General features: G+C 45.2%; 1 protein-coding gene across 1 annotated transcript; it reads right to left on the reverse strand.

The window, feature by feature from the left end:
* Window positions 1-409: 409 nt before the first annotated feature.
* atr (ATR serine/threonine kinase) lies at window positions 410-17,440 on the reverse strand. The gene is made up of 48 exons (XM_072365328.1): window positions 17,245-17,440; window positions 17,006-17,097; window positions 16,172-16,324; window positions 15,139-16,058; window positions 14,893-15,035; window positions 14,260-14,430; window positions 14,006-14,172; window positions 13,678-13,830; window positions 13,346-13,544; window positions 12,993-13,249; window positions 12,670-12,866; window positions 12,407-12,507; window positions 12,100-12,271; window positions 11,261-11,416; window positions 10,925-11,119; window positions 10,448-10,543; window positions 10,234-10,323; window positions 9,878-9,973; window positions 9,644-9,774; window positions 9,319-9,462; window positions 9,093-9,186; window positions 8,860-8,985; window positions 8,399-8,605; window positions 7,728-7,841; window positions 7,505-7,620; window positions 7,276-7,396; window positions 7,048-7,185; window positions 6,793-6,964; window positions 6,493-6,659; window positions 6,238-6,402; window positions 5,983-6,074; window positions 5,798-5,889; window positions 5,518-5,695; window positions 5,223-5,408; window positions 4,829-4,988; window positions 4,465-4,644; window positions 4,068-4,210; window positions 3,861-3,958; window positions 3,524-3,753; window positions 3,047-3,181; window positions 2,729-2,929; window positions 2,475-2,618; window positions 1,979-2,129; window positions 1,731-1,887; window positions 1,420-1,573; window positions 1,154-1,305; window positions 927-1,032; window positions 410-802 (listed from the first exon to the last, which is right to left on the reverse strand). Exons 1-48 carry the CDS (start codon window positions 17,295-17,297, stop codon window positions 629-631), a joined length of 7,839 nt encoding a protein of 2,612 aa, XP_072221429.1. The 5' UTR covers window positions 17,298-17,440; the 3' UTR covers window positions 410-628.
* Between the last annotated feature and the right edge of the window lie 538 nt (window positions 17,441-17,978).

Here is a 17,978-nt window from a genome sequence, read left to right on the forward strand (position 1 = left end):
AAAGTATCCAGTCAGTGTTCCCCTCAACAGCTCTTCTTGATTTGGAACAAGCTTGAAAGTCTTCTATCCCGAACTAAGTTGAAAAAGCAGCCATGCATTGACAAAAAGAAGAAAAGTGATAATAAAAAATACCGTGACGTTCTGAGATTTTGAACGCATGATGGAGCAACAAAAATATTCCTCACTTAGAGACAGTGTATTGCATGCCGCCTCCTCCGCCTTGTTTTCATCGGTCTCTTTCAGGTTCCCCGAACAAACTGTATGAGCAAAAAGGTGAGCCGACTGGACAACTGGGTGTAAAGCAGGACAGAAACAGAGAGAGTCAGGAGATTAAATCAGTGCGCTGGCAGCCTGACTACGTCTGTAGATCTAAGGAGGGTTAAGAGATTAAAAGACATGCTTAAGCACATTTACCCACAAACACTTCCTTTATTACAAGGGAACGTACAGAAAGGCCACACGAATCAACACTTTCCAGAAAACAGGAAACTTCAATAACACTAATGGAAACTCCAGAACGAACATTGAATATCAAGTATTTTCTTTTTTTAACCAAACAGTCAAAAGTGCACAAATTGCTGGGGTCCAGAAGGCATTCCTTTAATTATGTCCAGTTGTGGGAGTGTTTCTACAGGTACGGGCCCCAGCCCAAATACATCTGACAGAGCAGTTTGTCATCGGTGGCTTCTTGGATGAGGTAGTGCACGTGTCCCTCTATTGACAAAGGCAGACCCAGCACTTTATTCCTGCTCTTTATCACACCTTGCAGACGCTGCTCGATGTCGCACACGTGTGTTTTAGCCTAGCAGAGAGGGACGTGGAAACGTCAAGTGATTGTACAACTTCATTATAAAAGCATGACACGTATCGGTAATGTTAGACACTGCCCTGTTTGTTTGTAAGCAGAATTAAAGAAAGATACATACCTTTTCGTTAACTATCTCCCCTGTCTCATTAGCCTGGGTTTTTGATAGTCCTTTGCCTTGTTTGCTCCACTCCACCAGAGGGTCATGAAGGAAGGTCTTAAGCACACTTGAAGGGGAAATAACAAACAGAAACACTGATTGTTAAAAACGTACTGCATACTCTAACTGGGTACAGGTATGAAAAAATGTTACCATTTGATCATCAGAATTGTACTTTTTGAGTCTACCTCATGAGTGGCTCTCTCTGGTCTCTCATGAGTCTTAATGTGACCTCACAGGCCTGTCGAAAAAGCCCTTCAGTACCCATGGGCCCCATAGCGTGGACCATGTTTTGAGTCAGACGGAAGGGGACCACCTCAGGGACGTCAAATGTCTCCCCCTAGTGGAGAGAAAGAGACGTGCATGACATAAATCCAGGGGAAAAAAATATTTTTTTTATGATTTCAATTGAGACAATATAGATTTTTAAATACAAACTGGGACAAAGATAAACCTTATTGAAGAGGCAGTTGAAGTCAACGTGAACACATTCCCCAGTGAAAGAGTCAAAGAGGATGTTTTCTCCGTGGCGATCTCCCAGACCGAGGATGTAGCCAACCATGGACATCACAGCAGTGGAGCGGCAGTATGCAGAGCGACTGCTGTACCTGTGTATGCACACACACACACACACACACACACGCACAAAAGAAAACAAACAAAAAAACAAAGGAAATTAAAGTTAAACAGCTTCTACACATTCAAACGATTCATTATTGGAATTGCTTGTGGGGATTTGCTATGACTTGGAGAATTGCAGCAAACCATGATGTGGGGTCAGGGAACGTCCGGAGGAACCACTCATGGAAGACGGGGAGATGGCGTGCACACAGAACATCCTTGTGGATTCGTAGTTTTTCCTCAAACGGAGCGGTCTTTGGTAAAATAAGCTTCCTCAGCTCTTTACCTGATAGGTAGATACCTTCAAAACAAAGGCGTGACCCATGAAATCATTTCGCCACATTCAACAGCTCATCTCCGCTTCTATGAATGGGCTTTACATTTGAACCTACCCCTCTCTTTGTACAGCTTGGTGAGAATGTGCCGCAGTCCTGCCGTGTTGTTGACCCATTCGATGATGCCGCACTCCTCATTGAGGGGAATCACAGCGTAGGTGCGGATATGTAGCTCCCTCCGCCTCGACTCAGCATCTTTACGTAGGCACTACACACGCAGGAAGCAAGAATGACTCTCTTTACACCTTCTTGAGAATACTTTATACAGATATACATCGTGTTGGGATTTAAGCAACAGTTCTGCACTTAATCTAATCTTTATAGTTTTAAAGTGTTCTATTCAAAATACCAAAGAGAGGCACTGATTAATGTTTATGGGAGTTTAGAGAATGAGATTCCATATAGAGAAATATGTTACTACTTTGTTTCACCTTTATTCACATAGATAAGGAGGGCAGATTATTACTCTTAGTACACCAGTAGTGTAAGTTCATATCAGTGCAGTAACCCAGTAACGCAGTGTATAATCATCTGAGTCAAACAATGCACGCACCTTGTTGATAAGGCAGTTGAACTCCATGAGCCTGCAGTCTTTCCTCAGATCATCTTTAGGTTTGCACATCATGGTGTAGCTTCGACCATCTGAGCCCTTCAGACTGATCTTCTTTGGCTTCTGTAAAGAGGCCAAAATCTCCACCTGTACAAACGCACAAGTACACACAGGAATCATTTCGAGATCGTTTTCTGTCAACGCGCTCCTGGCGACAGACGCCTGGTGAGATGAACTGCACGACTTTTTCCACTTACAATGTCTTCAAAGCCATTCAGGTACGCCCAGTGTCCCGGGAAGGCATCGTGCTTTGTGTTCGCCCCGCTGGTGGAGGGCAACGTTGGGATGAGGACGGACTGCAGCGGGATCAGGATCTGGCTGAAGGTCGGCTCCTCCACCAGACGTCTCAGCTGCTTGAAGTGAACGCTCATACTGAGGGTGGTGCTGTTACCGTCCACCTGTAAGACACAATCGCAGAGGTTTGTGGCTGCCAACATTAGTGCTTTTGCCTTCTCCCCACAGCTGCTCCGAGTACACGTTACATTCGGCGTCTCCGTGTGCGTTTGTGTACGTACCGGCTTGTTGCAGAGCTCCAGCAGCTTGTCAGTCAGCCTGTTGGCATCGCCGATAAATTTCTCTAGAGACTGTTTGAGGCTGATGGCTTTCTTAAGGATCTGATTACAGCGGTTCATGCGCATGGGGTAAGATGACTGAAAAACAAACACCAACAAGAGTGCATGTGGGACCTTGTTTTTTTTCACAAAAGCAATTAAGCAATTTTACGAGTGCTGACACAACAGCTGTTCAAATAACGACACATTATCACCCAGGGGACGGATGTTTAAATTCATTTAAAGTTCAGGGAAAAAAAAGGAGATACAGTACAAGTAAGTTTGTAAAGGCTAGAGAATATATATAGGATTATATACTAGCTGTGGTATTCATGCAAACAAAGCTTTATCAGCTCTTAAGTGCAACATAATGCAGTGTGTGAGTAGAAAAGCCTCAGACTGTTACAGAGAAGCTAAAAAAAAACTAAAAAAAACACCAACCTTACAGACAGCAGTCATCAGCCACATCGCCTGTTGGGGGTATGCGAGGAACACTTTGGCCACGATGGTCATGAGAACAGTGAAGACCTCATCGCTGGAGTGACACACCCTGGAGATGAGCTGGGAGAAGGCGGTGAGGAACTGGTACGGTGCCAAATTGGCACAGTGCTCACTGACCACCGTATTGATTTTACTCAGCTCCTGTCGCATCTGTCTGTCTGCTCGCCCAGCTGGGCAGGAGATACATATAGAAATATATATATACACGTCAAATTTGATGTGTTATCCGTCAGTGAAAAGAGACACTAGAAGTATTTGAGTCCCCTTGGTCACCCACCTTTCTCACATTCACACACTTTTGCTCCAAAATCCAACCAGAGAGACAGCATGCGAGGCATGGCCTGGTAGATGTACTGGTTTCCAAACTGCAGGGCTCTGACAGGGATTAATAAAGCAAATATATTCTTTATTAGTAAACTAAAGGGTCAAGAATAACTTCAAAATGCAGTCAGAAGGAGTCTTGATACGATCGGGAACAACTCACTTTCCGAAGTACGTGACGATGTACCGGATGAGATTTCCCTGTTTCTCCAGCTTGTTATCAGTCACCATTGGCATCACTTTGTCGTAGTACTTAGCGAGGTAAAAGTTCCCATCCTCCCACTCTGGCAAAAGGTTGGTCACATCCTAAAAAAAGAAAATTCAATAAAATCACAGCATACTCTGACCTCCTTTGAGGGATGGTGATAAAGAGGCCAGCATTTTCAGGGAATCCCTAACAGCATCCTGGGAGAATTGTTGCTCTGCAAATTCCAACCATTACTGGATCTTCAGACTCTACTGTACATGTATACTTTATGTCCAGTGGACAAAAGTGTTGATATAATGTAGAAACCCGCTGCGTATCTGATCAAACAAAAAAAGCTCATAAAGGCTGGTACCTTGTATGCCTTCATGATGGCATTAGACTCAAAATTGGCCGTCTCTTCCATGAAGCGTCCCACCAGCAGCATGGCTTTGCCTTTAGTCTGCAGTTTGCGAGGGTCCGTCAGGGGCTGGTCGTCAGGGAAACACTGGGCTACGCCCTTCTGCAGAACGATCAAGGCCTGGTGGACATCGCCCTGATCACAGGCAAACACGGAGGAGTTTGTTATTTTTGCTTTGTCTCTGTATGTCTGTATGAGAACCACACAAGAGCTGTGCAAACGCACTACTATCCACAAGAGACAAAACGGCACCCTCGGGATGACCATGCTACACGCATACGATCGGCTTCAGGCTGATGGATTTACAGGTTAGCTGTACCTTAGACCACAGCCACTTGGCCTTCTCTGTGACCAGCTCAGCCAGGTGAGTATTATCAGCGTTCAGAAGAGCATTGAAGGCCGTCTGGTGGTGTCCTGCCTTTCTGGCCACTCGGGCACTCTGTAGCCAGCACTCCCCTACCAGCTCCTGACACCCATGCCTGCAGAGCAACGGGTTACATGATCACTGATCACACAAGTTCAGGTTAACAAACAATAACAAATCCTCATTGGTTGATTACACGCCCTTCTGTGGGGGAAAGAGAAGAAGCAGTGCATAAACTTTGGGCAAATGGTCCACTTTTATAACCTTAACATAACTCTATATGTGGATTATGATGACCAACTAAAAGATATATGTATATATGTGCTTGCAGATGTTTCTACGTTCTTACTGTGGTCCAAGGCTGAAAAAGGCACGACGGAGTGCCAGGATTGGCTCCTTTGCTCTAAAGGAATTCTGCGTCATCTCCAGTCGCGCTGACCAATGGGGAGACAGCTGGCTGGCGCTAGAGGCAGGACCCTCTCCATGTTTCTGCAGCTCAGTGAAAGTGTGCTCCAACTCACTGAGCATGTGGAGCCTAAACATACAGACGTTCTACTTTTACAATCTCAAGTTACTGCTATTTAAAAAAAAAAAAAAAAAAAAGTTAAAAAATTACGAAAACACTGTCGATTCCAACCACAGACCTGACAATATACTCGTATCCTCTCTGGTAGGTTCCGCACTCGTAACTCGCAGCGGACAGAGGCACGACCTGCTCCTTCCTCACCAGCTTCAGCTTCTCATAGAAAGCCTCAGCATCCTGCTTCTTAGCTGACAGCAGCAGCTGGCCGAGCCGCACGCCCCAGGTGCTCGACTGCTGGTCTGGAGACACAAAAAAGCTTAGTTTTAAGCAGGCTGGTGGCGGAGAATTACAAACAGTTCAAGCTGACAACTTCTAAAAAGCCGTTTTTGCTTTTAAATGACCTGAACTCAAATAATCTTCCAGCAGATCCCACTTTCCGAGCTTCCAGGCTGCCTCGACTCTGTACATATTCAGCTCCGACTTCCACTGGTGCCTAAACACAATTTGCACAAAGAGGGTTTGACTTCAATCCAATGAGAACGGGATGAGCTTAAAACACACGCGTCGAAGTGTGTGTGCGTCTTACTTGTTGGCCAGTACTCCATTAACCTGCGTGATGACCGTGGACAGCTGCCCCAGGCCGAGCATAGAAGTCATCACTCCATGATAGTGACCGATCTGGAAAATCATTTCAACGGTTTGTTCAATTACAGACATTTCATGGGGAATTGCAGTATGAAGGGCCCAAGCAGCACCGGAGTAAAACATAGTGCTGTTAAATTGTATAAAAGGATGCAAAAGAGGTCGTGAGCCTGACATATGTGTGCATATTTGCACGTACCTGGTCCGACTCCAGCTGAATGGCTCGGTCGTAGCAGGCGGTGGCGTCTCTGAGCAGGCCGATGCTCTCGTGCTCAAGTATCTGTTCCCGTAGTGACGGTTCCTCCCTCCTCAGGGCGTTGACCCCCCTCACTCCGTCAGGCTCATGCATCGCAGCGTACAGCGTCTGCGACAGCCAGTCACACATCAAATTTCAAGGATGCATCGTTCCCCGCGTCATAACTTTGACATTTTCACAGTCCCCAGTCAGTCTGACCTGCAGGAAGGTGAGATGGTCCTGGATGTTCTCTTTATTTTCTAAGATGTAAGCTTCAAAGTGCATGAGAGCACGAGTGTACGCTTTGGATCGCAGAGAAGCTTTGGCCAGAACGTCCTGAGGAATACCCTTCAGGAAGGCCACCACGCGCTGATAATCCCCACTTTCTGCAATAATCGTTCACTTTAACAGTTAATTTTTTCTGTCAAACTGAAATTAAAACCCATGTTAAAATGCCAATGCTTATTCAGATCAACTCATTGCTCTTGCTACAAATATTCAGACTAATGTGTCTCGTACCGCTGACTTTTGGTTTGGAGGAGAGGATGTGGCGGCTCCATTGTGTGAGGTGCGACAGCATGCTGAACACAGTCTGAGTGCTGAGCTGTGATAGGCTGGACGCCGTCTCTTGGACGCTTCCCCCTCCACGCTCATCGCCCTCTGTCAGCACTGCCAGCATCTCCTTTGTTACCTTTAAAAGAAAACAGCCAAACGTAAAATAAGCAGAACAAGAACTACCTGTTTTAGTTAAGATTTGCAGAGACTTATCCTCACCTCCTGTTGCTCTGCAGGTGTGCAGCCCAGCAGCATGTAGTGCAGGATATGTGGCAGCAGGTAGATCGTGACCTTATAGTCGTGTTTGATGATGAAGCTGCAGCATTTGAACACCTTGCTGGCCAGCCCATGCCTCACCTAGAGCGCAGAGAAATGACCATTCACCCTTCTGAGGAACGTTACGTTGTTAAAGAGGGGAAAGTTTGACTCTGCAAGACATCAGCTGACCTTGCTGATCAGGTATCCAGCCCAGGTGGCTGACCAATCAGAAAACTTGCTGCCTCTGTTGCTGAGGTACACTGGCTTCTTTAGTTTAGACCAGTTCACCTCCTTCTGGCTGCTCTTATATCTGCAGGGAAGAAACAGGGAGAAAAGGCAAAATGGATCATATATCATATCGTATAAATCATAAGACAGGATCGTAATCATGCAGGTCTACGGAGGTGTAAGCTTTTACCTGCTGTTGAGGTGAGGCTCCAGGATTTCTTGGATCTGTTCTGGGAATCTCCTCCACAGACGACGACCTGGTGAGTCAGTTTTTCCCTCGTGACACTCAAATATAGACAGCAGTTCCTACGGCACACAAGTAAAACACCCACACCAAACCTTTTACACACAAAATACAAGAAAAAATATATATATATGAAAAAAGGAAAGAAAATGAAGCATAACGCGCATACCTGAATTGCATATGCAGCTGAGTCCTGGGCTCTCACATCATCAGCATAAGCCAGAAATGTTCTGGTCAACTCAGTCAGCAAATCGTAGGCAAAGTTAGGATCATCAACTCCGCTCTGTAACAAAGAAGAAAGCGACAGTTTACTTACCCTGTGTCTCTCATTTAAAGGATCTTAAAATTAGATTTACGATCATGTAATGAAAGGTATGAAGTGTAATTATTAGAAATGACTTTTATTGCCACAATAAATCACCAGTACCACATTTAAGGGTGTATTAAATCCAAAGCTTTATGAAAAAATGTTTCCTAGACAGATATCTCTGTGCATTAACTGTACAGCTAGCTTTAATTATACAGGAATCTGACATGTCCCCCATATATGCATAGATATATGCACCTTCATTTTGGCCGTGTGGCAGGCCTATTATGGCACACGGTCACATCTGTCTCCCTGAAAACATCTGCACATAAACAGCTCCAGCTTTCACTGGATGGAAACATTCAGATGCAATAAAAATCATGGAAGCTCTGGAAGAAGTTGGGCCTGTGATCTACAGCATTTGGGACTGAAATACTACGCTGATAATTAGATTAATGTAATATAATGCCAAAAAGACTTCAGTAAAATGATGATAAAAACCCGCTAATCTTTAGCATTATGGCCTTACTTACCACAAAGGTGTTGCGGTCACCGTGGGTGAGGGTGTGCGACAGGTCAAGGCGTCCAGGATCTACGGCCCCCAGCTCGCCCAGACATTCCCCACAGAGGAGCCTGGCCTCAGGGGATGAGTCCTGACAGCCTTTCAGCAGCACCGATACCAAGTTGGAGATGACCGGTTCCACTGCTTCACTCGCGCAAACCTGCTGCAGCAGCCACTCCTGCGGCCCACAAATAGTCCCGAGATGTTATAAAGAACTTTGGTGCATCTAAGACAGCCGCAGCAGTAAACCTGACAGTAACAGTGTGGCTGTGGCTGGATTACTGCACAGTACCCGTTAGAGGGAGCATACGTGTGCTTTCAGTTTACAGGGAAAAGAGCATTATTATCAGGATTCAGTAATTATTTGTTTATATCCGGCCATCCTTTAAAAGGCAGAGCCGTTACCTGACCGTACCGCCAGTGTTCGTGTACCTGGTTGCTGTGCATCATGTCCCTGAGGCTGGTCAGGGCGTGGATCCTTACGTCCACATTCTCATGCTGAACAGCTCTCATAGAGAGTTGCAGTGCTGCAGCTAAATCACTGCTGCTGGCTGTCAGCTAGAAGGAAAAAAAACAAAACACTTGATTTATAGTCTTTCATCACTGTCAAACTGATTTTGTCGCCCTTCGGTTTTCGCCATCATCATCGTGACCTCCATGCAGACCTTTTTGTAATCTTGCAGAACCGTGTGAATGTCTTTCAGCTCCGGATGGTCCGGCAGAAAGTAGATCTCATGGAGATAGTCTTTAACTTCCTCCCTGTGACGATTGAGGGAAGAGTCACAAAGTGCTGTACAGTTTTACAATTGGCAACTGGACAAGACTAGACGACTGAAGAAAATACAGATGAAATTATACAATGGAGCGGGAATTTGTCTTCTTGAGCTTCACCTGTTGTCCAGGATGAGGAAGCGGATGATGGCGGCAGTTTCTTTGGGCTGCAGCGGGATCAAGGGGAGTGACGCAACGATAACGTGACTCAGCAGAGGGCCAAGGTGTGACGGCTCCACACTCCTCACAAAACACTCCCACGTCCTTTTCGTAGGAAACAGAAACAAAAGTTGGATTCGCCGCAAACGGGAACTTTTTTTTTGTTTTTGGGAGGGAAGAAGAAAGTTTTCGATTTTTTTCCCCCGCACTTTAATTTTACTTTACAAGGGTCACATGACTGAGAGGTAGTTGGTAGTTTCTTAAAGATGTGTGTGCGTTTGCTCACTGGCAGCAAAGCAGTGGGAAATCCTCTCTGTAACGGAGCCCGATGCGGAGCGTCGTCATCATCTTCACTCTGACAGAGCTGACGTGTTTGGAGCCCATCAGTCGCATCAGAGCCATCACGCTGGTCAGTGCCTGCACAGAGAACAGAAAGAGGCTCTCTTATTAGGCTATTAAAAAGAATCTAATCTAACTTCAATTCCACAGCGGTTTAATACGGTAAATAAATCTGACTCGCCAACTTCTTGCGGTCCTTTTCTCCTGCACTGGAGCTGAGCAGCTGCATGTTGAAAAAGGCAAGAATCCCCAGCAGCTTCGGCTGCAAGTAGTCAGCCTAGAATGCGGTGATGGCATAAAGACGACAGGAAAAAGCAGCAGAGAGGAAATGCACGTTTCATTTCGCTAAAACAAAATGGTGATTTGAATGTGATACATCAGAGTTCATGCATGAGGTTTCAACGCTCGATGAATTTAAAGATTCTGTTGTTTTAAAGATTAAATTTAAAGACACGTGTTTGAAATTTGTCGAATCAGACAAATCTAAAAAAATGAACACAATGGAAATAAGCAGAGAGCTGAAAATACGATACGCACCATGCGTTCTGGGGTGGTGATGTCTCTGGGACCCTGGTACGGATCATCATTGGATGCAAAGGAGGCCAGGATCGCTAAACCGTTAAAAACCTGCACACATTATTTCAACAAACACACGAACGCCGTATTTCAAACCACATATAATACATTAATACAAAGGCAAAAAAAAGCACTGAATGTGATTTAACGTCGAAGGGAGCTGTTTATTGCTGACCTGTTGGTAATGTTCTCCTAAACGCAACAGCAGCTCGTTGTGAAGACCCTGGAAGTCCTGCCGCAGCAGAGAGCCCAGTTCGATCTCCGTTTCACTCTGGGACAACGAGGGAAACCAGCACACATCAGTCAAGGTGTTCAGCATCCGATCACAGATCACACGAAGAAGACAAAACAATCCCACAATCCTTTTTTTCCCAGAAATATGAATATGATCAGCATGTTGAACATCTCCAAACTACCCTGAGATGCTCAACCAGAGGTTCTGCAGAATCTTTCTAAGATGTATCACCTTTCATTAATCCTATTGTGCTTTGTGCCGACTCATCAAAAGCAACATTCATGGCAGTCGATGATTTCCTACACTCGAACAAGAGTGACTGGTGCAAGTGCGCTTCGGTTTTAAGAAATAATCGGCGACTATGACAGTCGCAGAAGAACTTTCCAGACGGCAGCCACAAGTAAGGTTATCAAATACCTGTAGGTAGTGAAAAGCTCGCTCCAGCTCCTCTTTAGTGCAGGAGCAGACCAGGTGGCTGAAAATGTACTTGAAGTTGTTGATGAGAATCTCTCTCCGGTTTGCCTTCAGTTCAATGGCCAGAGTACGGATGAGGGCGGAGCCTGTGGAGCTCGCCTTGGCTGCCAGGTAGGGAAGCAGCACCTGAAGGGTCCGCTGGATCAACAAAATGTGCAAGAAAAGGTAAGCGCCCACAAAACATACGGAAAGGTACTCCACATAAAACAGCCTCAATATCGGACCACATGTACACGCAAATCTATTATCTGCATAGATTGCTTGTTTGGCTGGGCTTACAGTGAGAAAGCGATGGAGGTCTGGGAAGTCAAAAGCGTGCGCGATCTGAGCGAGGATGTCCAGAGCCAGCTCTCTCTGATTGGCCGATTCGCTGCCCTGATCGGGAGTACTCTGCAGGGCCGACGAATGACGTGAATGAAGAGACTCCACCAGGAACTGAAACCACAAAAGAAGATTAAGGTCAATAGCCAGAAAAGCGTTTCCCGCAACCCGAAGGATCTTAATCAGCTGTCCAGCAGACTGTATTATTCAAACCTACACCTAGATTTCATGTAATGGTCTAAAACCACAAATGTGTGTTTGGACTCCATGATGCAAGTATCTTTGATGCACTTTAATTTGCTCAAATAAAATAAAAAATCCAAACTCAAAACAATATATCTTATTCTCAACAGAAGACAGAAAGTATGTCAAATGTTGAAAATGAGTGCTTCAGTGCCTTTGGAACTAGCAACATTTGGAAAGGCACCATCAATGCTGGAAGTTTTATAATGTTTTGGAGCAGCAGATGCACCCATCCAGACTATATCTTTACCAGAGAAGGGCTTGCCTATTTCTGCAAGACTATGCCAAACTGCATACTGCATCTATTACAGGTGCTGGACTGGCCTGCCTGCAGTCAAGACCTTTAAACAACTAAAAACAATTTGGTGCATCATGAGAGTAAAAATACAACAAAGGAGACCCAGGACCGTTGAGTAGCTAGAATCTTATAAAAAATAAGACGACGATCTCGACAACCTAAAGTATATACATCTCCTTAAATCAAGCGAGTTGAATTAGCGTTTTTTAAAGTCTTATTCAATCAAAGCAGCATTTCGCAGGACATGTTTTTATACCTGGCAAATGGGGTTCTTGTACTGACTGAAGAGAGTTTGCAGTTTTAAGCCTTTGGCACCCGCCAGTGCTCTGATCTGAGTGTAAGCAGCCACAGACACCAGGGAGGACTTGGACAGGAGACAGTGGAGCAGACGCAGCAGAGCAAACGACACCAAACTGCCCTGAGATGCTCTGACAGAAGACGAGAAACCGATGGATACATTTAACCAAAGCAGACTTGAACGCGACACGGGATTCCATAAATTGTATGAATCCATTTACTTTTTTATCTAAGATGATTATTATCAGGACAAAGGACATTTATACCTTCCAATCTCTCCAGTGGTGAAGATGAGAGTGTTACGCAGGTGGTCATCTCTGCTGATTTTAGCGTTGTTGAATGCCTCCTTAAGACGAGCAACCAGGAGCTGAAGTGGCGAAAAGAAACCCAAATATCATCAGCCTCTCCATCACGTTAGAAAAAAAAAAAGAAAAAAAAAGTGTTTGAACAGGTCATAACCCCAAAAGATGCATGTACCATATCAATCAATGACAGTGACATTTGAGTTTTTACAACTGGAGTTTCTCACCTCATTCAGAATGCCCTGTTCTGAGTTTTTTGAGGTCTCCGTCAGCAGGAAACGCACCGATTGGCCCAAGCGTACTCTGACCACAGGATCTGAATCCTCAATGAGGCCAATCAGTGCACAGAGAACTGCCCGGGAGTCACTGTCTCCACCAGTCAGATTCACATGCTGGCAGAGGTGAGGCAGGGATTCGAGGAATGCTGTGAGAGTGTAACACGTGGCTGATGAAGATCACTGCCCTCTTATTAAAAACACCTTAAAAATCCAGCATCTTTTCTGTCGCTCCTAAAGCTCAGTTTAAGAAATATAGAAAAAGAAATAAGTACCTTGTTTAACTCTGCTTGCAGCTTGTGGTCTGAGTAAAGGAAGAAAGGGTCTGACAACAGACGCCCTGAGGGATGGCACTGCTTTCCCAGCATGCTCCGTTGCAAGGCTGCAGCGGAGGCAGAGGACTTTGGGAATGTCAGTGGACTCCGTGCGGATGTCGCTAACCTTGGAGAGCTCTGACTGGATGCAGCTCAGCTGACCAACAATCCTGGCAAGCTCCATCTTCACCCGCTCCGATTTGTCCTCCAGCATGGAACTGAACAGAGCCGTCATACGAAATGTAATAATGACTCATCAATACTGACAACAAAAACGCCACACTTGTAAAATGGCCTCTATAGAGTTTACGCACAGCAGAGTAGTGCTGACGAGGTTGTGGTGCGACTTTCCCAGGTGGTGAAGAAGAACAGGGAACGCCCTCACAGACGCGGCTCTCACCACCTCGTCCTGACTCCGCAGCGCCTTCGCAAACACGCACACGCGCCACATCTCGCACACGCCATGATGCAGAAAGGCCAGCAGCGACACACAGTCTGCATGGACCTCAGGTGCTGAAAAGGCGCGTACGGCTTGATATAAATCAACTGATTATCATCATACCACAACCCTGAACTTGTTTGAACATTACTTAAAGACATTGGATGCTGTCTTTAGACAGACTTCCCTTTTGTCAGAAATACTCACAATAACAAAAGTTGAGCCTTTGAGCCAAGCCAGGCAGCCAGGAGGGGAATCCTGCACTCTTATAAGCAGTCACAGACTTGTTCTCACACACCCAAGGAAGAGACAGCAGAGCACACGCATGCCGGTGGAGTCCATCCACAATCTGGCTGTTCACTACACATACATGAAAAGATAATACGATCGGAAGTACATTATTGGGATATAAGTGCATTTTGGGTCAGATATCTATCAGAAACTTTACAGTAAATACAGTCAATGAGGGAAAAGGTGAAATGACAAACAGCAGCAAACTAAATTGGAACCATCAGAGCAGCTTGTGTGCGCTTACATGTCAGGTAGAGTGTGGAGTCAAGGATCCTGACAGTGGTGTGGAGAGCAGACTGAAAGTAGTCCTGGTTGGAGACGGGTTCAGAGGCTCCTTCCAACACTGACTGACAGCTCTTCAACACCTTGAGCAGAGTCTCAGTGGGAACCCAGCGGAGAGGGTAAGAAGTACTGACAAACAAACCAAGAGGGAAACAGTGACTGAATCAGAATAAACCATTAATATCTCTAAACGATGTGGCATTATTGGTGTATTACCGGACTGGGGAGGAGCAGAAGGCTGCGAGATGGACGATGAGGGCCAGACCCCTGAGAGCAGACAGAGGCTGTGCGTTCTCCGGTTCGGGAGGGTCTGAGCTCAGAAGCGTCAGTAGCTCCTCCAGACGACTGCTCAACACGGCCCAAACCTCCCTGCAAACACGCACCTCACTTAAGAAGCACACACGAACGCAGAGAATCATTTCAACATAAAGCGTGTACAAGAAATCTGCTCAATCTCATCTCTGTGGTCAAAATCCACAAGATTAGCTCATATCTTCTCCAGATAAAAAACCTTCCACGCAGCTCTTTAACATAAAACGACACAACTGTGTTTTTTTCACTGAAGGCAAGAAAAAAATACGACATTTAGTCTTGATAATTTCTATTTAAGCCTGACAGTTTATGGTGGAGTCATATTGTTTGCATTCACACTACAACTACAACACATGCAACTTTGAAAAGAGAGATTCCTGAACACATTTTTAAAGCACTTATTATTCATTCTTGCTCTCTCATTTCTAAGTAATTTTTTCAAGTGATTTGGTGCCCTTTCTGGTATTTTTCAGCCCATGATTCGGTCTACTGGGTTACCGCCATGACAGTCTGAGTTGCGAATGCTTTTGAACTCACGCTGCTGATTTTTCTGTCGTTTCGATAACTGGACTGGTGGCGGATTTGCGGGATTTCTTGGCAGGAGTCTCTCCATCTCCTGACATCTGTATCACCACAGCTGTCTCGGCCTTCAGAGCAGCTTGGAAAAACCCCTCGGCACACTGCAAAAACACAGGCGCCACAGATGTTGGAAGGAGGTTGAGAGTAAAGTAACAAACACCTGTGAGGGTGAGAGAAATATTACGAAGCACACGTGATTCATACCTCAGCTTGATTTTCTGTCCCAACGGTGCACGCCAGAGTCCTGCAGACCTCCGTGACCAGCTGCCTCCTGAGCAAAGCAGCGCTCTCGGAAACCGGAGCAACAGACAGCGAGAAGCTGAACAGCAGGCAGAGAGATGCTGTAACTTCTGGTCCGAGCTTAATACACGCTCCTCCGAGAGCACAAACGCACTGAAACAGCTGTGAGAGATATATGGACTCAAAGTCAGAGTGACGAACAGAGGGCGACTGAAACACGCAGCGGCTCAGGTGTAGCAGCTCTCCTCCATAGGGTTCCTTCTCATCCGAGTTTGCGTTTGCTGCGATAGTGTAGGAGTGCGTTTCCAGTAAATGGAAAAAGGCTGTGAAGAATTCGTGGCTCTGCATCTTAGGAAACCCTCGAAGCTCCACCAATTTTCTCAGCATCACCATGCAGAGCTTCCTCAGCCCGGTGTTGCCGTTGGCCATGATGGAGCACGCTGTCTCCCAGGCCATACTCAGGTCACGACAGGAGACAACTCCCCTCAGAGAGTCCGTTATGATGCCGATTGTCACAGCAGTCAGTGACTCCAAGGCAGCAGGCGAGGAGAGTACGAGAGGCGAAGGGGTGAGATATGAGGAGGCACACAAGGGGGAGAAACTTGACAGTTTGCACTCAAGTGTTTCAGGCCATCGGTCCTGCGTGCGAATACCCAAACCATGTCCTGGTCCTGCCATCGTAGTGATATGAGCGTACAGGATGATGCTGAGGTCTTGGGCCAGACATATGAGCTCCTGAGTGAGGCAGCTGAAGATGAACGGCGCCCTGACTCTCAGTGTGTGGAGCAAAGAGCACAACACAGCAGCAATGCGACCGTGAATGACATCGCAGCCGGGAGCAGCTGCCACACGAAGTAAACGCACCATCACCCACTTACTGAAGTCTGAAATATAGGGAGAAAAAATGTGCTGAGACATTGACTTGTTTATACACATTTTCTTTACATCTCAGATGTTTTTTTGTTAATATCACAGCTTTTCAAGAAGTATTTCCTACCGGTGCAGCTCTGTGTGGTGTCTGGGAAGTCGGCAGGCTGGCAGGCGGGGTTTGCAAAAATTAGAGACGAAGATTTGACTATATGCTGCACAAAGTCTAACAGCATCACACACGCCGGCTCAGAGCTGGACTTCCTATTCAGCCCTAGAGCAACTGGAACAACAAAAAAGTGATGATTTTTTTTTCTTTTCGATAAGTACATTTTTGCTTTTTGAGCATGAGTGACCACCTGCAATCAGAGTTACTTCATCTGCGGGTTTACTAATGTTTGAGAAAAATCTCAGATTAGTCAGTGACGCAGGAACAACATTGTAGATTCAGACATTAACCTGACACATTTCTGATCTGCCCGGGTCACATTAATGGTAATAAAATATCTTTATTTTGGTAGATATTTCATAAATATATATATGTGCGCTTGATGGGATATGAGAGGAAAGTAAAGGAGACAAAATTCTATTAACGATTGATTAGTGATGCTTGGAAGTTCTGAATATGTGTGCTGACTGCAGGCAAACTGAGCTCTGCAGCTTTCATTCATAAAAGGCCCACTACTCCACATTAAGTTCTGCTCTATGAGGAAAATGTTGAAAAGTGATCAAACGCAGGAACTCCAAGGACCCATTTCTTTAATCTCCAAACAACCTCTGTAGACAGGGAACTATGAACCTCTCCTGCCTATCAGTGTAGAAATAATGAATTAGTGAATTAGCTAAAGGACACTCTATATAGGATGAGCAAATATCCCTAACACTCCCCGATAGAACGGTGCAGGTATTTTCAGCTGTTTCCCACTGTGTCTTCCTCCTGTATGTGCTGCTAACTTTGACTTACCAACATCCACATCTGTCAGTATCCTGTCAATGAACTGGCAGAGGATCTGTCGGGGTTTCTGCACCGCCTGGTCGTACTCAGCAGCGCTGGCACTGCAGACACCAACATGGAGTTAACGTTACACACAGGAACACAGGAAGCTTTCATTAACTTTAGTAAGTAGTGGACAAGAAAAGGTGAGGGCTCAGTAACAAACTGTTAGCATCAAAGAGTTTAGCTAACTTAGGTCGGAAACTCACCTAGCTAGCTCCTGGAGAGCCGGTATCATTGCGGACATTTCAAGACCCTCCATCTTTTCTTTTTTCGTCGACTTATTGTGTTGCGGTTTACCAATGTCTAAATATGTTATAAGCGATACGTGTCAGGTAATTTTAACCAGAACATATCTGCATGTCCTGTCATTGAGTCGTTCGAAAACTTTCGCTCCAAAATGACGTTTTTGTTTTGCTACGGCAAGCCCCGAGGCCCAAAACACTGAAACACAAACTCAAGCTGTAATTTGTGCGTCGTTTCCAGGTACTGCGAAAAGTGTATTACGGTATTTTTTACCCTTAAATATATGTTTATATGTTTGCTTGAATTAACATAAAACATCCCTATTTTCCACAAAAGCTTTGAGGAAGACAAACAAAATAAAAAATGAAAGTCGACAAAGGATTGATTTATTTAGGGATCTAAAATTCTCATTGAGTGGCATTGAGTTAAAAAAGTAGATTTAACTATTCTAAATCAATGGGATGACAGTCAGGTGTAAAAAAAGACCTTGTTTACCTTAGATTGACAGGATCTATCAAAGTTTGATCTACACAACACTTGTGGAAGTATATCCTAGTATTACCAAAGGAGAAAAAAGGAATCATTGATTCTTACTGGGCTGTAAAAGGTTACAAAACTATTTGTTAAGAGTTTTTATTAGTTTCCTTTGGTTGACAACCATCCAAAGCTGTCGACCAATAAGTAGCTGTTCAAGAGC

This window comes from Leuresthes tenuis, unplaced genomic scaffold, assembly GCF_036924035.1.
Source record: "Leuresthes tenuis unplaced genomic scaffold, fLeuTen1.0.hap1 SCAF_15, whole genome shotgun sequence".
NCBI classification, from domain to species: domain Eukaryota; kingdom Metazoa; phylum Chordata; class Actinopteri; order Atheriniformes; family Atherinopsidae; genus Leuresthes; species Leuresthes tenuis.